This window comes from Haliotis cracherodii, unplaced genomic scaffold (assembly GCF_022045235.1).
Source record: "Haliotis cracherodii isolate W230 unplaced genomic scaffold, xgHalCrac1.p SCAF_30, whole genome shotgun sequence".
NCBI lineage: Eukaryota > Metazoa > Mollusca > Gastropoda > Lepetellida > Haliotidae > Haliotis > Haliotis cracherodii.
Genome location: NW_027266287.1, coordinates 54,496 through 79,721, shown reverse-complemented (window position 1 = coordinate 79,721; position 25,226 = coordinate 54,496). Strand labels below are relative to the sequence as shown.

Here is a 25,226-nt window from a genome sequence, read left to right as displayed (position 1 = left end):
ACTTTTGTACGATTTAAATCCAGGATAATCACAGATACATCCAACCTAATCTCATATGGTCTCCGATAAAAATAACATCGCTTAAAATATAAATCGAGGTCCAAACTGTTGGTGTGGCAACTCAAACATCGTAGTCATTGAACTGACATGGTAGCCAGAAAATATGTTTAACCTAAATGTCTGTCAGTGAATTACAATACGAAATGTACATGTTGTTGTTTGTTGTTTAACGCCGCACTCAGCAATATTACAGTTATATTACGGCGGTCTGTAAATAATCGAGTCTGGCCCAGACAATCCAGTGCATCAACCAAGTCAGCGAGCCAGACCAATCGATCCCACAATCGATAAGCACATTCAACATTTGCATGAGTGGTTGTATGTGAAATTTCGGCTATCTATCTAGCACAACGCTGTCATGTGGGTTGAGATAACAGCTGATCTTGTTACCCGACTGTTGTTGTCGAGGTCAGTAGTATCTGTCCAGAACTGGGCCGGCTCCGTGAGACTCACGTAACGATGTCGTCGACGGCGGGTATGTATTACGTTTGTAATGTAAGACTTGAGTTTCTGCTCATGTACGTGTACACGTTTACTCAGCCGTTATTACAACAGCCACCTTTTAACGAAAACGGTTACGCTGCGGGAGTATCTTGTGTGCGATGAATTAGACGAAATGTACATGTTGGTGAGTGAGTGAGTTGGGGTTGAGGCTACTGTGAGCGATGGTTCTGTTGAGTGAGTGGGTGAGTGAGTGGTTGAGGCTACTGTAAACGATGGCTATGTTGTGTGTGTGAGTTGGGGTTGTGGCTACTGTGAACGATGGCTATGTTGAGTTGGTGAGTGAGTTGGGGTTGTGGCTACTGTGAACGATGGCTATGTTGAGTTGGTGAGTGAGTTCGGGTTGTGGCTACTGTGAACGATGGCTATGTTGAGTAGGGGAGTGAGTTCGGGCTGTGGCTACTGTGAACGATGGCTATGTTTAGTTGGTGAGTGGGTGAGTTGGGGTTGTGGCTACTGTGAGCGATGGTTATGTTGGTGATTGAGTGAGTGAGTTGGGGTTGAGGTTATTGTGAACGATGGCTATGTTGAGTGGGTGAGTGAGTTGGGGTTGAGGTTATTGTGAACGATGGCTATGTTGAGTGGGTGAGTGAGTTGGGGTTGTGGCTACTGAGAACGATGGCTATGTTGAGTGAGTGAGTTGGGGTTGAGGCTACTGTGAACGATGGCTATGTTGAGTTGGTGAGTGGGTGAGTTGGGGTTGTGGCTACTGTGAGCGATGGTTATGTTGGTGATTGAGTGAGTGAGTTGGGGTTGAGGTTACCGTGAACGATGGCTATGTTGAGTGGGTGAGTGAGTTGGGGTTGTGGCTACTGAGAACGATGGCTATGTTGAGTGAGTGAGTGAGTTGGGGTTGAGGCTAATGTGAACGATGGCTATGTTGAGTTGGTGAGTGGGTGAGTTGGGGTTGTGGCTACTGTGAGCGATGGTTATGTTGGTGATTGAGTGAGTGAGTTTGGGTTGTGGCTACTGTAAACGATGGCTATGTTGAGTGAGTGAGTGAGTTGGGGTTGTGGCTACTGTGAGCGATGGCTATGTTGATTGAGTGAGTGAGTTGGAGTTGAGGCTACTGTAAACGATGGCTATGTTGAGTGAGTGAGTGAGTGAGTTGGGGTTGTGGCTACTGTGAACGATGGCTATGTTGAGTGAGTGAGTAAGTTTGGGTTGTGGCTACTGTGAACGATGGCTATGTTGAGTGGGTGAGTTGGGGTTGTGGCTACTGTGAACGATGGCTATGTTTAGTGAGCGAGTGAGTTGGGGTTGTGGCTACTGTGAACGATGGCTATGTTTAGTGAGCGAGTGAGTTGGGGTTGTGGCTACTGTGAACGATGGCTATGTTGAGTGAGTGAGTTGGGGTTGTGGCTACTGTGAACGATGGCTATGTTGAGTGAGTGAGTGTAAGCTTACACACCGTGATAAAACTGGAATACTGTTAAAAGCGGCGTTAAACCCAACTCACTCACTAATAGATGTTACGATTAGAATAAAATGGTTTGTTTCATAGATCTCAAGCTAGTTTCAGCATATTATTCATTGAAGATTGTAAGAGAAGGATCTAATCATTGAAGTTATGGCTTGTGAGGGGAAAATCAAAAAATCAAAATATTGCATCAACTCTATCCTTTATCACAACCAGTAGCACATCCCATGTCCAACTATCATAGAGACGAATAACGATCATGGGTAGAAAAGGTCTTAAGCAACCCATGCTTGCCATAAATGGCGATTATGCTTGCCTTAAGAGGCGACTGACGGGATCGGGTGGCCAGGCTCGCTTTCTTCCTTTACAGCCGTCATCGTATCCAAATCACACAATTCATATACTGTAGTGTGTGTTGGCTGACGATGCACTGCAGTACTACTGCATACAACGACGGCCCGTTAGGCCGGGCAATCAAATAATGGGACGGAAATTCGAGTGACACGATAGCTCATTTATTGACTTTGTTGAAACTAAAAGCTATTTTTAAATTTTCAATTGCGTCTGATGGGTGCAGAGATTCTGTCGTTTGTAAGTAAAGACAAACGTACTAGACGTAAGCTCGTTTTGCAACGCATTTGACGTTGGACATCAGTGCAGTCACCGGTACATTGGGGTCGTAAATTGTCTATACACAGAGAGAAACCTCGCCAATCTAGACCGCGGCGTTTCGGCGTGTCCTGTTTAACCAATTTCCGGATTAACAAACTATCGTATTTGAGAAATATCCTTTTCATATGTTGACGCCCTTAAACGTTATCGTCTGACAAACAAGTTCAATCACTTGTCTTTTTGCCATGCAGATTTCACATTTGACAACAACTTCGACATTACTGACGATGTCAAGATAGCCTTTGATGACCATGGATACATTATTATCAGGTAACTCTTTTTCTGTTTTATTCATCCCTTCTTAGCCTTACCGACTCGTGAAGATCCGGGACAGAACAGGTCTTCAGCAACCCATGCTTGCCGTATAAGGCGACTATGCCTCTCGTATGAGGCGACTAACGGGATCAGGTGGTGAGGCTCGCTGACTTGGTTGATGCATGTCATCGTATCCTAATTGCGTGGATCAATGCTCATGATGTCACTGGACATCTGGTCTAGTCTGGTCTGGTCTAGTCTCGATTATTTACAGACCGCCTTCATATAGCTGGAGTATTGACGAATTCGGCGTTAAACAACAAACAAACAAAACAAGATAAATCTTAGCCTAACCGATCAGATAACTTGACTTCGGTGTTTACCTGAACTATCATACTACCGGCTGTATCCGGATACGTTATAATAAGATTAGTCAGCCCTCTTGTGACATCAGTAACATGGCTTTGTTTGTTTGTTTGTTGTGTAATGCTGCACTCAGCAATATACCAGCTATGTGGCGGCGATCTGTAAAAAAATCGAGTCTGGACCAGACAATCCAGTGATTGACATCATGAAGTTCTATCCACGCAATTTCAATACGATGACATGCATCAACCAGGTCCCCGAGCCTGACCACCCGATCCCGTTGAGCTCATTTTACGACAAGCACAGTCTGGACCAGTGATTGACATTATGGGTATTTGGGATGTGACATGCAGTCAACCAGGTAACCAGGTCACCATGCCTAACCGATACATAAAGTCGTCTCTTACGACAAGCATAGGTTGCCGGGGACTTGTATTCTTACTTGAAATGCCCGTGGGTTACTAGTTATTTAGTGACATAACTGTACTCAAGTCATTGCCTGTCTTATATACGGGCGCTCAGAACAGACAGACAGTTTATTGGTGTCTCACTTCTGAACATACATAAAACAGCTTTGTACAACTTGAGGGCCGTCGGGTAACCTATTGGTTAAAGCGTTCGCTCTTCACGCCGAAGACCCGGGTTCGATTCCCGACATGGGTACAATGTGTGAAGCCCATTTCTGGTGTCCCCCGCCGTGATATTGCTGGAATATTACTAAAAGCGGCGTGAAAACCATATTCACTCACTCACTCATTGTACAACTTGACATAGACAGAATGTAAAGAACCATTCGATGGAATTATGAGACAAATTACCATAAAATTCATACATATATGCTGTAAAGTTGATATAGTAAAACAATTTCCATATAAAAGATGCTTTCTACGATTAAGAATAAAAAAGCAGACTTTGGTAAGTATAAAACACACACTGGCTTCACTGAAAATTAAACAAAGTTTGTCAATATCAGGTATATCTAAAAAGTTATAATATTTAGCAACACATTCATGTAAAGAGTTGCCCTGATATCGTCATAAATACGCAGAGAAACAAAACATGGACCTCGACTTCTACGCTGTCATTACAGTGAAAACATTTTCTATTATGGACAGGTACACCTTCGTAACGACCGGTTTCCACTCGAATAGGAGTTACTTCGCGGTGGCGTGTGTACTTCATCCGTTCACGGCGTCCTCTCATGTGAAGGTGTTAAAACGCTGAAACAAGAACTGATATGAATTTCTATAAAGGACTTCATGAGGAGAGCTGTGACCTTAAAAGGTTGTTATTGCACAAGAGGTTTCACACAGATAGAAACGCAACTAACATGTTATCATGTTCAACACATTCAGATATTGTGAACAATAATGTACTCTTCTATTTCCCGTTATAAGAAGCACGATGTCAGCACGTTAGCCTTTAAACACATGGCTATTATGGGATTCGGAGCCTTTTTTCTTTGAAGATTTAAAGCGTTCTTAGTACTTATCTAAGCGGAAGGTGGATAAATAGGTTTCCTGCAGACATTGATGTTCCTGCCATTGTTCTATTTGAATGTCCCAAATGCAGGTGAAGCACATGATGAAAGTGAAAGGCAGTGAGAAATTGCGTTTAACAATCATGAGTTATGATCACAGCTGTCTTTGAGTAGTATACTCAGTCCATCACTTTATATCGTGTGTATCATACGTTTGTGGCTCTACTGGTTCATTTGTTTCTGGGGGCGCCGCGATTCGCTGTGCAGAATTGCGTCCCTTTAGCATGCCAGAAACCTATGATTGGGGTTCGAATCCCGGTTCGCCCCGATTATGTTTCTAGGTTTGTCAGCACCATACCCGTGCTCGTGGGTTTCACCGAAGTGGTAAACGTCTGAGACCTGCATCACTTCGGGCTTTCCTCCCACATTAAGCTGACACGCCGCGATATAACTGGAATATTGTTAAAAACGGTGTTAAACCCAACTCACTCACTCACTCATTTTGTTTGTAAAAGTTGCTGTGGTTTGTAGAGGCTTGCTGGATACAGAAGAAATGACCCAACTCAAGAAAACCGTCAACGACCACAACGCCATATCAGAGAACGCTTACAGGGTTTGTGTCTTTCTGCTACTAGAAACATTCAAAACAATACATAAGGTATATGTCAACAGTGTCGTGGCTGTCGCCACATGGAAGGAGTACTGCTGTGGCGTTAGCCAGTCAACATTTACTTTGTTATGCAAATTGTGTGAGTGGTAGGTGAGGTGAGGTGAAATGGGGTTTAACGTCGCGTCCAAGATTATTGCACTTACATAGCGACGTGCATGCACGTGTGTGTGTGTGTGTGTGTATGTGTGTGTGTGTGTGTGTGTGTGTGTGTGTCTGCTTGTACTAGTCCGGACTGCTGCCGATTTATAGTGGTAGCACACTGAGATACCATGCCGCAGTTTAACATGAACACAGCGTACTGACTCCGAGCCGACCAGTCCTTGTTTTAGCCCCTTAATGCCGAGCGCCAGACAGGGTAACAACAAGTACCATCTTTTAACGTCTTTTGGTATGACGCGGCAGGGGATCGAAACCCGGGCCCTCCGCTCTCCGGGTTCTGCCTTTACACCACGGAGGCCGTGTTAGTGGTAGGTGCTACTGGTAGATCGGTAGATGCTTACCCTTTTCTCGAACACCTGGTGTCAACACTTATTTTTCATTAATTTCACTACTATCTTGGACTGCTCATGCGGATAATGGAGACTGGTTATTCTCTGAAAGCAATACGATAGTTGAGCTTCTGTTTGTAATAATAGAGACTGGTTATTCTGTTAAAGCAATGCGATAGTTGAGCTTCTGTTTGTGATAATAGAGACTGTTCATTCTGTTAAAGCAATGTTATAGTTGAGCTAAGTACTGTCTGTGATAATTTAGACAGGTTATTATGTTAAAGCAATGATATAGGTCACTTACTGTTTGTGATAATAGAGACTGGTTATTCGTTTGTTGTAAGATACTCATCGGTTTGATCCATGTAATATCGCCTATGATACCCGTATCAATTACATGACTACCGAATATCCATTTGTTGTTTGTTTTATGTTCAGCCATCGTAAAGCATGGCTGCATAGGTTCACCATTTTTGTTTTTAATTTCGATTGTTGACTTATTTCATTCAAGTCTTGACATGTTGTGTTTGTCCAGCTTCCAGATGGAGATTGCGGGGAGGGGAAAATGGTTATTTGGAGCCATCCCGAAAATGACATCACTGGCATCATAGCCCGAAGTGAGAAGGTGGCAGGATTTTCAGAAAAGGTGAAGCTGTAGGATGACTGTTTGACACTGATAAAGCTGTGTTATTTAATCAACATCTGTTTAAGAACGATTCGTAAAATGGATTTTACACAGATTATTTCCATTTTGAAGCATATTGTTTTCCCCAAAAATGAGTGTATATTCATGGGCCCCGGATAGGATTACATTGATGGTTCTGTACTGCTGGAAGACTCCCCAGAAATGAATGTCAACCAAGTGAAGTGCCATATGAAATTGGCATAAGACTCAATCTTCAAGAAAAGGCTATCTGAACGACCTCTGCATCGAGTGTAGTGTGTTCCGAAGATGGGCAACCCTGCAGAGTCTTTCGCTTGGCTGAAGTCGGTTGGCCTCAAAAGTGAAACAAAAGACTTTCTGCTTGCCATTCACTTTGCCATGCTTGTTGTTTTGACCTAGAGGTCCTTCCATGGTACGACCCAGAATATGTAGAGTCGTCATGGAAAATGATAAATACAAAATTCTTTGGAATAGGCCCTTATACAGCCCAAGACCTATCCTTTTTCATCAATCCAATGAAAGCATATATATTATTGAAGTTTCTGACACTTATGTGAAAGACAAGATTCAGGAAAAACATGGCAAATATTGCTTTCGAAATATCACGACTTGCAAGTTGTCCGACTCCCCATTGTCCTTGGTGCATCAGGTTTGGTACCTCCCAATCTGTTGACTGACATTGGGAGAGTACCCGGGTTTGCTGCGAGGAATACAGCCTTTCTGACAATCTTGGTACTGTAGAAGGCTGCAGTGCTGGGGAGTCTTCACATTCTCCGAAAAGTTCTGAATGAGTCCCATTCGCTGTCTGGGCTGCGAGAGGGGGCAAGGGGCCTGAGTTGATGATTGGGCCTAGACAGCCTGGATGAGCTGGGATCATCAAAACACTCTTTGCTGCTTTTCATATTTTACTCTGTACATAATAATCACAATCTTACGTCCATACCTCCGCTCTTACGTTTTGAAGACAAAAAGAACATTGTCAATTCTTGAATATAAATATATTTAAATACAAAATATCCAGTATGTTCAACCAAGAATATATGATCAGTAACTAATGGGACGGTGTGGTAGCCTAGTGGTTCAAGCGTTCACTCGTCACGCAGAAGGCCGTGTTCGATTCCCCACAAGGGTAACATGTGTGAAGACTCACCCAACGCAAACTGTTATTTCAGCTACTTGGTGGAGAGGTGTATCACTACCACAGCAAGCTAACGATGAAGAACGCTAAGGGCGGAGGCAAGTTCATCTGGCACCAGGACTATGGGTACGACCTTCTCCTCGCTGCCATCCCTTTGTCTCCCCATATGTTTTACTGTCTATAGTTTTGTCTTTTGTCACAAACATCTGACCTCCGTGAGGATTCCGGGTTAGGATGAGCACGACTTAATCGGGTACTCGGTAACTTGATTGAATACGTGTCATCATAGCTCGAAATATCAATCACTTATTGTCTGGCCCAGCCACATGTATTTACTGTCCACCGTTAACGGCTGGAATATAACACATATGGACAGTTCTGAATATAAATAATAAAGCTGAATTATGACAGAAACACATCAATCATTCAGGTGACCCTGTTAAGCAGTTGATATCGTGGAACTTCTTTAACAAATGTGTCACAATCAAAATGGCTGCCTGTTCCCGGACATGCTCAGTGTCTTCATTCCGGTCGATCGCTTTGTGAAGGAAAATGGCTGCCTCGAGGTAGAGAACCTATTATCAGCCCGATGCGCATATATTTCCCTTTTCTGAATAAAACACGTAACCTAAATAAGCAAGAATAACATTGTTTATGAATATTAAAATTTACAGTGTCATCATTTATATATTTAATAAGTAACATGTTGTGGTTTATGTAAAAACACTGTGCATTTTGTATTAAAATTTATTATTTTAGGGAATACTGATCAGGGGATTTCTTTTGTTATCATAACGCCATTGACTAGACATTATATCATACAATACCCCACAGGGATTTCATGTCAGCATATGTCAAAGCAACCTATTCTTGTAGTAGGTTATCGATGACCTGCATGTGATCAAGCCCCGACATAATTGGGCATTGCTCGTAACACCTATGACTGTTGTCCAGATTCGATTACTACAGGGTGGCGTCATTTAGTTGGAGTATTGCTGAGTGCGGAGTTACACAACGTATAATACAAATGTTAAAGGAATGTGTATATCGCCAGATTCTCGATGGCTCCAACAAATGCGGTCGAATAGAACACCAATTCCGTGAAGGGCAACATGGGGCGGACACAGACAGAGTTAATGAAATAAGAAACCTTTGTCCTCATAAATATGTGGAGCTTGAACCAGGTGAGCAATATATGAATCAAGTGTATTAGATCTCCTTTCTCTAATAATAAATACACCGGACCCCTTTGTCACTGCACTTGAAATCAACAACCAATCAAAATGCCTTTTCTGAACGCGAGTTCAAAGGTGATTCACATTCCAACCAGCTGCTTCGGCTATGCCAACGTGTTATTTAATCTCATCAGACCACTGTAATAAATGTAACATTAAGCTGGTAAAAATATTTTGGGGTCAGGCTCTGTGACTCGGGTCAGGCATTCAATCGAATCCCAATTGCGTAGATCGATGCTCATAATGTCAATCACTGGAATATTTGATCCAGACTCGATTATTTACAGACCGCCGTCATACAGCTTGAATATTGCTGAGTGCGGCGTTTAACAACAAACAAACAAAACAATCATTACTACAATTACATGGAACTGAAAGGGTGAGTCATGCCTCAGCCAAAAATTGATTTCAATGAGAACTTATCAAACTGCAATTTGATTAAACAAGAACACTATGCGACTAACCAAGTCATTGGATATTCTTACATCATGGAAGGCCAGCACCGTGTATTGAACATGTTCTTTACAAGCTCCAAAAATAAGCAATCCAAGTTTTAGTATTCATTGTTTATGTCAACTAAGCCGAAGCAGGCTGTTCCAGACAATCCGGTGATTGATATAATGAGCATCGATGTACGCAATTGGGATACGATGACATGCGTCAAGAAGGTCGGCGAGCCTGACAACCCTATCCTGTCAATCGCCTCTTACGGCAAACTATGAGTTGCTGAAGAACTATTCTAGGCATGTACCAAGATCTTAACGGCTTTCCACACAAATCCAGTGATTGATATCATGAACATATTGCTTTCCAAAAAGGGGACGCCTTGTTCTTCAGCTGCCTCCTCCTCCACACCAGCGGCTCTAACAACAGCAACAAAAGACAATGGGTCTTCATCCCTTGTTACAACAGGGCCAGCAACGACCCCGTGTATGAACATCATCACCCACAGTACACTAAACTGTACAAGGTGAGACATCGTGATTACATGCAGTACACTAAACTGTACAAGGTGAGACATCGTGATTACATGCAGTACACTAAACTGTACAAGGTGAGACATCGTGAGTACATGCAGTACACTAAACTGTACAAGGTGAGACATAGTGCTTACATGCAGTACACTAAACTGTACCAGGTGAGACATCGTGATTACATGCGGTACACTAAACTGTACAAGGTGAGACATCGTGAGTAAATGCGGTACACTAAACTGTACAAGGTGAGACATCGTGAGTACATGCAGTACACTAAACTGTACAAGGTGAGACATAGTGCTTACATGCAGTACACTAAACTGTACAAGGTGAGACATCGTGATTACATGCAGTACACTAAACTGTACAAGGTGAGACATCGTGAGTACATGCAGTACACTAAACTGTACAAGGTGAGACATCGTGAGTACATGCAGTACACTGAACTGTACAAGTGAGACATCGTAATTACATGCATTACACTAAACTGTACAAAGTAAGACATCGTGATTACATGCAGTACACTAAACTGTACAAGGTGCGACATAGTGATTACATGCAGTACACTTAATTGTTCAGGGTGAGACATCGCGATTACATGCAGTACACTAAAGTGTACAAGGTGAGACATCGTGATAACATGCAGTACACTAAACTGTACAAGGTGAGACATTGTGCTTACATGCAGTACACTAAACTGTACAAGGTGAGACATCGTGATTACATGCAGTACACTAAACTGTACAAGGTGAGACATAGTGCTTACATGCAGTACACTAAACTGTACAAGGTGAGACATCGTGATTACATGCGGTACACTAAACTGTACAAGGTGAGACATAGTGATTACATGCAGTACACTAAACTGTACAAGGTGAGACATCGTGAGTACATGCAGTACCCTAAACCGTACAAAGTGAGACATCGTGATAACATGCAGTACACTAAACTGTACAAGGTGAGACATCGTGATTAAATGCAGTGCACTAAACTGTACAAGGTAAGACATCGTGATTACATGCAGTACACTAAACTGTACAAGGTGAGACATCGTGAGTACATGCAGTACACAAAACTGTAAAAGGTGAGACATTGTGCTTACATGCAGTACACTAAACTGTACAAGGTGAGATATAGTGATTACATGCAGTACACTAAACTGTACAAGGTGAGACATCGTGAGTACATGCAGTACCCTAAACCGTACAAAGTGAAACATCGTGATAACATGCAGTACACTAAACTGTACAAGGTGAGACATCGTGATTAAATGCAGTGCACTAAACTGTACAAGGTAAGACATCGTGATTACATGCAGTACACTAAACTGTACAAGGTGAGACATCGTGAGTACATGCAGTACACTAAACTGTACAAGGTGAGACATTGTGCTTACATGCAGTACACTAAACTGTACAAGGTGAGACATCGTGATTACATGCAGTACACTAAACTGTACAAGGTGAGACATCGTGATTACATGCAGTACACTAAACTGTACAAGGTGAGACATCGTGAGTACATGCAGTACACTAAACTGTACAAGGTGAGACATAGTGTTTACATGCAGTACACTAAACTGTACAAGGTGAGACATAGTGATTACATGCAGTACACTAAACTGTACAAGGTGAGACATCGTGAGTACATGCAGTACCCTAAACCGTACAAAGTGAGACATCGTGATAACATGCAGTACACTAAACTGTACAAGGTGAGACATCGTGATAACATGCAGTACACTAAACTGTACAAGGTGAGACATCGTGATAACATGCAGTTCACTAAACTGTACAATGTGAGACATCGTGATTAAATGCAGTGCACTAAACTGTACAAAGTAAGACATCGTGATTACATGCAGTACACTAAACTGTACAAGGTGAGACATCGTGAGTACATGCAGTACACTAAACTGTACAGGGTGAGACATTGTGATTACATGCAGTACACTAAACTGTACAAGGTGAGACATTGTGATTTCACCCAGTACACTAAACTGTACAAGGTGAGACATCGTGAGTACATGCAGTACACTAAACTGTACAAAGTGAGACATCGTGATTACATGCAGTACACTAAACTGTACAAAGTGAGACATCGTGATTACATGCAGTACACTTAATTGTACAGGGTGAGACATCGTGATTACATGCAGTACACTAAACTGTACAGGGTGAGACATCGTGATTACATGCAGTACACTAAACTGTACAAGGTGAGACATCGTGATTACATGCAGTACACTAAACTGTACACAATTAGACATCGTGATTACATGCAGTACACTTAATTGTACAGGGTGAGACATAGTGTTTACATGCAGTACACTAAACTGTACAAGGTGAGACATAGTGATTACATGCAGTACACTAAACTGTACAAGGTGAGACATCGTGAGTACATGCAGTACCCTAAACCGTACAAAGTGAGACATCGTGATAACATGCAGTACACTAAACTGTACAAGGTGAGACATCGTGATAACATGCAGTACACTAAACTGTACAAGGTGAGACATCGTGATAACATGCAGTTCACTAAACTGTACAATGTGAGACATCGTGATTAAATGCAGTGCACTAAACTGTACAAGGTAAGACATCGTGATTACATGCAGTACACTAAACTGTACAAGGTGAGACATTGTGATTTCATCCAGTACACTAAACTGTACAAGGTGAGACATCGTGAGTACATGCAGTACACTAAACTGTACAAAGTGAGACATCGTGATTACATGCAGTACACTAAACTGTACAAGGTAAGACATCGTGATTACATGCAGTACACTTAATTGTACAGGGTGAGACATCGTGATTACATGCAGTACACTAAACTGTACAGGGTGAGACATCGTGATTACATGCAGTACACTAAACTGTACAAGGTGAGACATCGTGATTACATGCAGTACACTAAACTGTACACAATTAGACATCGTGATTACATGCAGTACACTAAACTGTACAGGGTGAGACATCGTGATTACATGCAGTACACTAAACTGTACAAGGTGAGACATCGTGATTACATGCAGTACACTAAACTGTACACAATTAGACATCGTGATTACATGCAGTACACTTAATTGTACAGGGTGAGACATCGTGATTACATGCAGTACACTAAACTGTACACAATTAGACATCGTGATTACATGCAGTACACTTAATTGTACAGGGTGAGACATCGTGATTACATGCAGTACACTAAACTGTACACAATTAGACATCGTGATTACATGCAGTACACTAAATTGTACAGGGTGAGACATCGTGATTACATGCAGTACACTAAACTGTACAAAGTGAGACATCGTGATTACATGCAGTGCACTAAACTGTACAGGGTGAGACATCGTGATTACATGCAGTACACTAAACTGTACAAGGTGAGACATCGTGATTACATGCAGTACACAAAACTGTACACAATTAGACATCGTGATTACATGCAGTACACTTAATTGTACAGGGTGAGACATCGTGATTACATGCAGTACACTAAACTGTACAGGGTGAGACATCGTGAATAAATGCAGTGCACTAAACTGTACAAGGTAAGACATCGTGATTACATGCAGTACACTAAACTGTACAAGGTGAGACATCGTGAGTACATGCAGTACACGAAACTGTAAAAGGTGAGACATTGTGCTTACATGCAGTACACTAAACTGTACAAGGTGAGATATAGTGTTTACATGCAGTACACTAAACTGTACAAGGTGAGACATCGTGAGTACATGCAGTACCCTAAACCGTACAAAGTGAAACATCGTGATAACATGCAGTACACTAAACTGTACAAGGTGAGATATCGTGATTAAATGCAGTGCACTAAACTGTACAAGGTAAGACATCGTGATTACATGCAGTACACTAAACTGTACAAGGTGAGACATCGTGAGTACATGCAGTACACTAAACTGTACAAGGTGAGACATTGTGCTTACATGCAGTACACTAAACTGTACAAGGTGAGACATCGTGATTACATGCAGTACACTAAACTGTACAAGGTGAGACATCGTGATTACATGCAGTACACTAAACTGTACAGGGTGAGACATTGTGATTACATGCAGTACACTAAACTGTACAAGGTGAGACATTGTGATTTCACCCAGTACACTAAACTGTACAAGGTGAGACATCGTGAGTACATGCAGTACACTAAACTGTACAAAGTGAGACATCGTGATTACATGCAGTACACTAAACTGTACAAAGTGAGACATCGTGATTACATGCAGTACACTTAATTGTACAGGGTGAGACATCGTGATTACATGCAATACACTAAACTGTACAGGGTGAGACATCGTGATTACATGCAGTACACTAAACTGTACAAGGTGAGACATCGTGATTACATGCAGTACACTAAACTGTACACAATTAGACATCGTGGTTACATGCAGTACACTTAATTGTACAGGGTGAGACATCGTGATTACATGCAGTACACTAAACTGTACAGGGTGAGACATCGTGATTACATGCAGTACACTAAACTGTACAAGGTGAGACATCGTGATTACATGCAGTACACTAAACTGTACAATGTGAGACATCGTGATTACATGCAGTACACTAAACTGTACAAGGTGAGACATCGTGATTACATGCAGTACACTAAACTGTACACAATTAGACATCGTGATTACATGCAGTACACTTAATTGTACAGGGTGAGACATCGTGATTACATGCAGTACACTAAACTGTACAGGGTGAGACATCGTGATTACATGCAGTACACTAAACTGTACAAGGTGAGACATCGTGATTACATGCAGTACACTAAACTGTACACAATTAGACATCGTGATTACATGCAGTACACTTAATTGTACAGGGTGAGACATCGTGATTACATGCAGTACACTAAACTGTACAAAGTGAGACATCGTGATTACATGCAGTACACTTAATTGTACAGGGTGAGACATCGTGATTACATGCAGTACACTAAACTGTACAAAGTGAGACATCGTGATTACATGCAGTACACTAAACTGTACAAAGTGAGACATCGTGATTACATGCAGTACACTAAACTGTACAAGGTGAGACATCGTGATTACATGCAGTACACTAAACTGTACACATCACCACCAACAATACACGGTACAAGTCATGCAACATCACCACCAACAATACACGGTACAAGTCATGCAACATCACCACCATCAATACACGGTACAAGTCATGCAACATCACCACCAACAGTACAAGAGTGACGTGTCTTTATTTCGGCCATGAACACTGCACTACGGCATGTCTGTTCGATGTGGGGAAATTCGCAAATGATGCACGTTTCCACGTTCTTTCCAAACTTGCAAGGTCAGCTTTTCGTCCAGTGTGTTTAAGTCAATAAAGAGTAAGTGGCTCAACAACACTTGGAGGAATCTGTCAGATATATTGTTGGAGGAAGGCCCATTGCAGGACGGAGACATTTAAATTACCTCTTTGGTGAAATTGATGACGGAACGTGTTTGACCTAGATCAAAATTATGCGGAATCTACGATCAACGAATACTGGCGCGACTAAGGGACGTAACTCAGCACAACGAATTGATACGCTTTTGATGTTTTAATGAAATACATGAAAGCAAAGTCTAGGCGTTAGGTTTGAGGAATACATAACTCAATATCAAGGAGTTTACCGATTGAGGAAAGAGGAAATGTGGTTATTTTTTCAATGTATTTATGTTGAACGAATACTGTTTTCTAGGTACCAAACAGTCGGATAAAGGAATGTAGGAACTACAATGACGTCAGCGGGAAGGAGTTCATTGATGTCAAGAAGGACAAAACGGTTAAAGTTGGGACAATCGACAAGGAACAGAAGTGAGGCTGAAGACACGCATGCATCACTCAGCTTAAAGCATCTATATAGCCCATACCACCTCACATTACACTATATTCCTTTGAATATTCTTTGTAGTTCAAATTAACGTTTCTCCTTGAGTGAATAAGATGAAAAGCAGTTTACTTCTAACATAGGAAAGTTGTATTTAACTATTTGATCGATTCTCTCGAACCAATTGCTTCCAATATTCTCGCAATTCATTCAATATTCTCAAGTCACAATCGATGTAATTATCAAATGTCAATACGATTTTATGTATATTGGATATAACTGACTGATTTAAAGAGCACCTTAGTGTGTGGTTTGATGTTGTCGCAACATATATATTTAAATGAATATATCAACTTATCAGATCTGTCATTCATAAGTTCTTTTGTAATTTGGACATATTTCGAAGACTTGATTCTCATCAGTGATCTTGATTGAAATGTACATGTATATCATGAAAATAAGCGTTTTCAGCATACCCCACGGTGTGGATTAAGCGCTATATAAAATAAATATAAATGCAGAAATGCAGAAAAGAGGGTATTATTATTATTATTATTATTATTATTATTATTATTATTATTATTTACAGATTAAAATGAAAAATGCGGCAAAGAGCGTCATCTGATTAAAGTGACATAAATTACAAATTCACGCCTCACATTGATCTTTATTAAGACGAGCATGGGGGACACAATGAAAAAGAACAAACAAGTTTTTAATCATCCGAGAACTCTTCCATGCATTCAGAATGACGTCGCAATTATGTTTTGAAATCAAGCACTTCAAGCAGTGCGTGATGGCATGTTTTGTATTCACTGACTAACTGCTCGTGCCTTGACTTGTTTTCCGACGTGTTCTCACTCAGTCTATCAGCAATACTTTATACATACACTGAAAGTCAAATCATCACAGGCAAGAACACATCCATGTGTGTCAAACAAAAGGGCAAAATAAATAGAGGTTATCACGCGAGTGTGTTTGGAGATGGTTAATATCCTGCATTAGGAATAAACATTGTATTTAGCGAGCCTTGGCTCCTAATACAGTGAGTGAGTGAGTATGGTTTAACGCCGCTTTAGGCAATATTCCAGCAATATCACGGCGGGGGACACCAGAAATGGGCTTCAAACATTGTACCCATGTCGGGAATCGAACCCGGGTCTTCAGCGTGACGAGCGAACGCTTTAACCACTAGGCTACCCGACCGCCCCTGCTCCTTATACAGGATATTTACCATCCCCGAACACACAAGCGTGATAACCTCTTTATCATATAATGTCATTCTTTAATTCGGACTGTGGCAGTAGACAATATAGCTCCAACTAAAATCTGTTTCTTATACAGTGGCGAAGCAACATATATGCAAAACAACAATTGCCTTTCGCGGCAATCCATCGGTATGTCCGCTAGAGTAACTGCCCTTTGTCAAAGGGAAGCTACTCTAACCCTAGTCTATGAGACGTCACGTCCACGTTCAGACGTTGTTGACCACATACTTTACCACAAGGCAGATCACCGTCAGGTAGCTATGCAATCATTGGGTCTAGTCCTCTCTCTCATACTTTACCACAAGGCAGATCACCGTCAGGTAGCTGTGCAATTATTGGGTCTAGTTCTCTCTCTCATACTTTACCACAAGGCAGATCACCGTCAGGTAGCTGTGCAATCATTGGGTCTAGCTCTCTCTCTCTCATACTTTACCACAAGGCAGATCACCGTCAGGTAGCTGTGCAATCATTGGGTCTAGCTCTCTCTCTCTCTCTCATACTTTACCACAAGGCAGATCACCGTCAGGTAGCTGTGCGGTCACTGGGTTAAGCTCTCTCTCATACTTTACCACCACGCAGATCACCGCCAGGTAGCTGTGCGGTAACTGGGTTTAGCTCTCTCTCTCATACTTTACCACAAGACAGATCACCGTCCGGTAGCTGTGCGGTCACTGGGTTAAGCTCTCCCATAATTTACCACAAGGCAGATCACCGTCAGGTAGGTGTGTGGTCACTGGGTTTAGCTCTCTCTCATTCTTTACCACAAGGCAGATCACCGTCAGGTAGCTGTGCGGTCACAGGGTTTAGCTATCTCTCACAATTAACCACCACTCAGATTAAGGACAGACAATAATCAGCATCAATTATCTGCCTGACTATAATCCAGTGGGCGTTAGAGACAAACTACTAGAGACATAATTAAAATGGATCACTAAAAAACAGTGATGACACCATGTATTCGCGAAAGGGTTAAAAATGCATTTTCACAATCATGTTTCAGCATAAAATGTATATGTTATGTTCGCGAACAAATTTGATGAAACCAGTGAAACTCCGTCAATTCAATACAAGTATATCAGTCAACATGATCAAACTCCCTCAATTCAATACAAGTATATCAGTCAACAGGATCAAACTTCATCAATTCAATACAAGTATATTAGTCAACATGATCAAACTTCATCCTTATCGTATGGTCTGACATCGTCACTTCCTTGTCTCCAAATATCACCAGCTCGATATAGTTTCGATGTTCCCAAGACGTCGTTCACGTTTCTTTACGTGGTTATGTGCATACTATTTTCAGGTTTCAAGGGGCCAAAACATCGTCTTAAATAACCAAATACGAAAAAATTGTGTGCAAACAAACTTCTGAGCGTCAACGTAAGAGGTACAGGATTTTGACAGGCAAACATTATGTGACCTACATATGTGTTAGTTATTCCATAAAGAGTTAGCCTTTCTATATTGTTATACATATTTGTTCTTTCTCTACAAAGCCTCCTTCTACAAAATGTCAAGAGTCGTGAGTTGGTTTTCTGTTAGCATGTCTGCTCAGTATCATGATTGTCAAGCCTTCTCAAGGACATCCATTCGTTGTGTTTTCACGGTAAATAGAACACCAGTCAGTCACGACACAAAACTAGCAGCAGCATTATAGAAGAAAACAGTGTCAGGTGTCTAATATGTTGCAACCACGGAGCGGGTTTATGTAACTCTTAAAAACAATAGTTATCACCATCAAATGATCAACTAAACTGATTGAAGCATATGGTCTACGACGGTATTATCATTTTCCCACAGTTAAACTAAGCGGCAAAAGAAAGTATAGGTTGGCAATGTGTAATTTTCCTAAGAACAGCGATAACTAGTGGAAAGTGGGTATTGGGAATATGACTGCCCAGGAGCAGGTACCAAAAAACAACTCACCCGAACGTGCCACCTTTGACGGCGCTCGTGCGGTGACAAAACAATGGTTAAATAGGTTTCCCGCCTATGGCATAAACTGCACGTGCATGTTAGCTGTATAAATGCAGGGTATAACCACACGAGATGAAAGCTTACAAAAGAAATGCCACGACTGTCACAGGAGCAGAGAGAGAGAGCCATCGGTATGGCCGAAATGGGGGCAACACAGGTCAAAATTTCCAGAAGGTTTGGTTGTACACCATTGACAGTAGCCAGGCTGATTCAACGGTACAGGCAGACAGAGGGGACACAGGACAGGCCTAGAACCGGACGACCCCGAGTGACAACACCACTGGAAGACGGTCAGGTACGGCTCATTCACCTGCGAAACAGATTCGTAACGGCGACGGCAGCAACAGCGTTGGGACATCCCATTAGCCAACTTACAGTACTACGACGACTTCGTGCTACTGGAATCCGAGCGTATCGTCCTTTCCGAGGAATGGTACTGAATGCTCAACATCGACGTCTGAGACTGCGATGGGCGAGGCAGGTTCGACGCTGGCAAGTGCTGTTTACTGATGAAAGTAGGTTTAATTTTATTCGAAATGACGGCAGAGAACGAGTTTATCGACGCAGAGGGGAATGTTTGGCTCCGGCATGTATTCGAGAAGTCCATCCATTCGGCAGGGGAGGTGTCATAATGTGGGGCGGTATTTGTGGAGGTCAGAAGACAGATTCGGTGATTATACAGGGAAAGCTGAACGCTGTGCAGTACAGAGACCAAGTGTTGCAGCCAGTTATGCTTCCGTTCTTACAAAACCAACAGCAGGGGACATTGTTTCAACACGACAATGCTAGGCCCCATACTGCAAGACTGACTCGGAACTTTCAAACCAGCAGAACGTTGACGTTTTGCCCTGGCCTGCCCACTCACCCGATTCGAAACCTATTGGACATCTGTGGGACCATCTTGACAGACAGATTAGAGCACGCCATCATTTTGGTGACATTTCAGACAACTTTTGAAAATGAAATTTCTTACCCCACTATTGTTTACCTTGAGCTTACATTACCTGTGATTGCACTATTTCATTCAAACTGTGGTTGATCAATCAGTTGTTACCCCTCCCTAGATTATATTATAATTCACAACAAAACCTCTTCTTGTTATTTTTTTTTCGATCATGGAACTCGACCTATACTTTCTATGGCCGCACAGTTTATATTATGATAATTGAAACAACTTTGGGAATTCGAGTCATTTATTGATAAGGAAAGCTATGAGTTTATGTTAGACTCTCGCGAAAACCCCATTTGTTTGCCTGTTTCGTGCCAACAGCTGCGAGAGCCTCCCCGGGAAGGATGATTCAATTTCCCTGATGAGATGTGGATCAACTCACTGTTGACAGCTTGATCTTTTCTGCAATTATTTGTTATTATTATTTATCATGTTTCAGATGTGGTAGACAATGTATTTAAATATAACTAGGATATACCATGACAAAAAGTTGTAACAGTGATATACAATACATCAGTTAGAAACAAGATATGTCATATATACTGACGGAAAAAAATAACCGTGCTTCATATTTAGTTGTATAAATGTTATGTTATTGAATTTAACAACATCATATTTGATCACTCTTGTGGTCAGTTTTTTTATCATAACAAATTCATTGACCAAGCCTATACCTGGTACCAGGAGACAGAGTGACACGCCCTAAACTATAGGTGGTGTAATGATTCCATCTATCATGTGATATAGGCGCGGAAGCGTCTGGCGAAACAGCCTGCTGTGGCAGAACATGCTGTTATGCTGTATTGAAAAGCCTGTTACAACACATGCGACACGTGCAACACATGGGTGGGCATGATCCTGCTGCGATGTGACGTCACGTCCCTGCAGGGAATAGCATAATCTCTGCCATCCCGCTAGCGTGTGCCATTGAAATTGCCGTTAACAATGATATGTTAGCCCTGGCCAAGGTGACCTTGGATTGGTACCCGTCAGCACAAGAACTGAAATGTTAACGCTTATAAGATATTTCGAGAATGTAGCTGTGTGTATAACTATAACTGTGTAATCCCAAACTCAAAGACACTTTCATGAAGCAAAGGCAGCGTGGAACGACAGGATAAGGAGCAGCGTGGGAAAACTGAGAACACGTAAAAACTTTAAAACTGATGACTCCACAGACCTTTGTAAAGTCCAGTATGCCGGGACGTGTTGTGCTGTGGTGAATTTAGATGCGAGATGACACCAGCCAGACCTGAACCTGGGCGGTATGAAACCCTCGCAGTTGAAGATACACTGTGTCCAATGTGCCCAAATAATTGTGTTGGAGATGAAGTGCATGCTGCTCTCAAGTGTTGTATGATGATCTGACTCTTTTAAATGAAGCTGGTAATCTGTGCAAAACCTTCAATAAAAAAGTGCTTTTGAATCAAAATGAACTGAACCAACTGTGTGCCAAAAAACGACGAAGATGGCTTTTATACAAATAATGCATTTTTTTAACCTTTTAAAATTAATAAGTAATTGATTATTCTTTTACCTGCACATACACAGTCTCCCGTAATTCTATTTGAAATGCTTGAGCACATTTTAAACACTGTATGTATCAGCTGTAAGTATGCTTCAAATTAATTATGTCTGTCTGTCTCTCCTCTGTGTAATCGATCGGCAGGATGTATTTATGAACCGATGTGTAATCTATCGATGTATTCATACGCATTGTTTTGTGTGAAAAGGCTTGATATATTTAAAAGGTGTTTCAGTAGCAAAAAGCAACCCTTTTGTTGACCAATCAAAATCAAGAGTTCTTCGATATCATGGTACAATATTACAATGTAGCCCCTAAATATGAATTATTTGCAGTGAAAATATATCTGAAATGTATTCAGTAGTTAGCAAAGTGGTAATGCGAACAACGTCACAGAAGTGTTTGTTTGTTTGTTTGGTAACGCCGCACTCAGCAATATGTGACGGCGGTCTGTAAATAATCGAGTCTGGATCAGACAATCGATGCGAAAAAAAATATTTAATGCTTAAAGATATGATCTCAACCCCATTGTAGAACTACCTGCACTGCACAATGTTAGCACCTTTACTTTATGAGAAGGTTATATTTGAAACAATAGAAACGTTTTAACAATAGAAGCAAATAACTAACAGTTGAGTTTATTTTGTTTCCATGCCATAAATAAATGTATCTCAAGGTATTGCCCCTATACATTAAACTCTGCTGTATTTAGGCAGGTGTATCCAAGAAGAATCCCATAGAAAAAAAACATTCCTCAGTTTTCAGGACTAATAAAGTTATTTCCTGAGACAAATGACATCTTTCAAACTTTTAGGTTTAACATCGATACAGCCATTGTAAATTAATTTTCCCACACTGCATTATAGAAATCGAAAGCATTCCGGAGTAGTCCACATACACTCCTCAAAAAAAAAATTGAACCTGACAACACAAAAAATCCGATATATAAATTGGATATATGTTATTGGAAAATGTTGGTGGCCTCATATTCGACAAACGGTGCGTCAAAACCACCATAGCACCATTTGCCGCCTTTGTGACCGATACACACAGTTCAATTCCACTTCAGACCGTCCGAGATACTACAGCTTTTGGGTCTGGCTAACTACTATCGGAAATTCATAAAAGATTTCTCTAAAATTGCCAGGCCACTGACCAGACTTACCAGTCCATTGGTTGATTTTCTATGGATTGAGGAGACTGATCAAGCTTTCATAGGCCTGAAGGAAGCACTTACGTCAGCACCAGTTCTCAGGTTTCCAAGGCATGAAGGCGAGATAACTGTTGACACAGATGCATCCGGTGAAGGTATAGGTGCAGTCCTGTCACAAAATCAAGATGGCAGAGAAGTCGTTCTTGGCTACTACAGCAAAAGTCTCACAACGGCAGAAAAGAATTACTGTGTCACCCGTCAAGAATTGCTGGCAGTAGAAACTGCATGTCGCCATTGGCATCCATATGTCTTTGGTACGCCTGTCACTATCAGAACTGACAATTCTGCAGTGGTCTGGGCAAAAAGAATTAAGAGGCCTGGCTACAAGAGCGAGGCAACTATGATTTGACCAAGATACACCGGCCAGGCCGAGTGCATTGGAATGCTGACGCACTAAGTCGCAGACCTCAGGCACCCTGACCCCAATGTAAAAGGGAGAGTGGTCCTAGCAGCATAGGGTTGGTAGAGTCGAATCCTAGTTGTTATGCCATCACCAGATCACAAACTGCCAAACAGGATAAAGATACCTCCTGTTCCAGGTCAAACCAATTGGGTACAGTTGAGGAAAATTCCTTCAGTCCGGAGGGGATTCACGACCTGCAGCTTCAAGATCCCGATATCAGCCTAATATACAAGGCTAAAGATCAAAATACCCGACCAGAATGGGAAACTGTTTCAGGATATTCTGAAGCATGCAAAGCGATGTGGGGTCAGTTTCATCGACTGTCGATAAGGCAGCGTGTCTTACACAGAAGATGGGAGAGTCAGGATGGAAAGGATTGGCATTGGCAGATTGTTGTACCATCCATCAAGCGGCGAATTATCCTCAAAGCGTGTCATGACTCACCTTAGGGAGGCCATCTTGGGGTTTCCAAGACATTTGCCAAGATTGAACAGTCTTACTTCTGGAATGGTATGAAAACTGATGTGCATCGTCACTGCATCAGTTGCGACAAGTGTGTTGCCAGGAAGAGTCCTAGAAAACCGAAAGCACCGATGAAAGAGTATACAACAGGCTCACCCATGGAGAGACTCACCACCGACATCATGGGCCCACTGGACCGTACTTCCAGTGGGAACAAGTACATACTTTTTGTCACTGATTCGTTCACTAAGTGCACCGAGGCCTATGCGATTTCAAATATCGAGGCAAAAACAGTGGCAAAGAAGATTGTCGAGGAGTGGGTCTGTCGCTATGATACCCCAGCTCTTATATATAGTGATCAAGGTAGACAGTATGAGGCTAACCTGTTCCAGGAACTATGTAAATTGCTGGGAGTTGTTAAAACTAGGACAGCTTCTCTCCGACCACAGGCAAATGGCCAGGTCGAGCGGTTTAACCGAACATTAGCAGCCATGCTTAGCATTTAGACTGAAGGGAGACCAAGGTCCTGGGACAAACATCTCCCCTTTGTAATGGCTGTTTAACGAAGCTCAAAGCATGAGTCGACAGGTTATATACTCCAAACTGGTTGGTTCTCGGTAGGCAAGTGCGAATGCCTTACCCCCTGGTCACAGGAAATCCTAACGAGAATCCTGTGACGAGAGATGGCTATGTCGACGAGGTCAAACAACATTTTGAACATGCTTTAGAGTCTGCTCAGAGAAATCTCAGAAACCCCCACAAAGGCTCAAAACTGAATTACAAATTCATTTCGAAGTGGTGTAAAGGTTGGGTTGTCACTAAGACTATTGATGACATCACATATGGTATTCAAAATGGTCCAAATATATCCTCCAGGGTTGTTCATGTTGACCGGTTGTTACCGTACGAGGGTAATGACCCACCAACATGGTGGACTCCTGAGTATAAAGATTGAGTGAATACCTCCCAGTGAGCCATCCTGAAACATTCAGAGATGGAATTAGTTTGTGTAAAAATAAAACAATTCAAATGCAGTTACAATAGCCTATGCCAAGATGAAAATATTGATGAGATATGGTATGTTCTGTTAATTGGTTCTTATTGATTATTTATCCTGGATGCTATCTGGATTTATAATGGGCGTGTTGGACGCTTTCCAGTAGATATTCCAGAGAATGACCATTTAGAATGCATGAGACATAATGTCTTATTTTACCTAATGGTAGATGTTGGATAAACTGTTAGTATTAACGAGACTTATATGACATGTTATTGTTATAATAACATAGGAAACGGATATCTCTGATTTACAACTATGACAATTATATCGAAATGTAAACATTCATAATTAACTTAATAAATTCAAACTTATAAATTCTCCCAGGGCTACCAATGTTCCAGACGAGGATATCCTTGACCTTGGTGATGAGGATATGAGCTTTGATTAAGATGGTCCGTCTCAGTCGCGAACATCCCTGGAAGGTGTTACTTTCAGGAGTGGAATGGAATGCCTGGCATGCCCTGACAAGGAGATGTTTGTAAATGTACAGGGTTTCGACAGGCACTGGTTGATACGCCATACTCAGCACCTGACTACATTCTTCTGCCCAGTAAGGGCGTGCCGATCGT

The 25,226-nt window shown here is 41.7% G+C and overlaps 1 protein-coding gene across 1 annotated transcript; it reads left to right on the top strand.

Moving 5' to 3' along the window:
* Positions 1 to 495: 495 nt before the first annotated feature.
* On the top strand, positions 496 to 16,307 carry LOC139477016 (L-proline trans-4-hydroxylase-like). The gene is made up of 9 exons (XM_071259575.1): positions 496 to 535; positions 2,845 to 2,923; positions 5,286 to 5,367; positions 6,448 to 6,558; positions 7,749 to 7,848; positions 8,198 to 8,280; positions 8,769 to 8,898; positions 9,768 to 9,919; positions 15,669 to 16,307. Exons 1-9 carry the CDS (start codon positions 520 to 522, stop codon positions 15,786 to 15,788), a joined length of 873 nt encoding a protein of 290 aa, XP_071115676.1. The 5' UTR covers positions 496 to 519; the 3' UTR covers positions 15,789 to 16,307.
* The last annotated feature ends 8,919 nt before the right edge of the window (positions 16,308 to 25,226 follow it).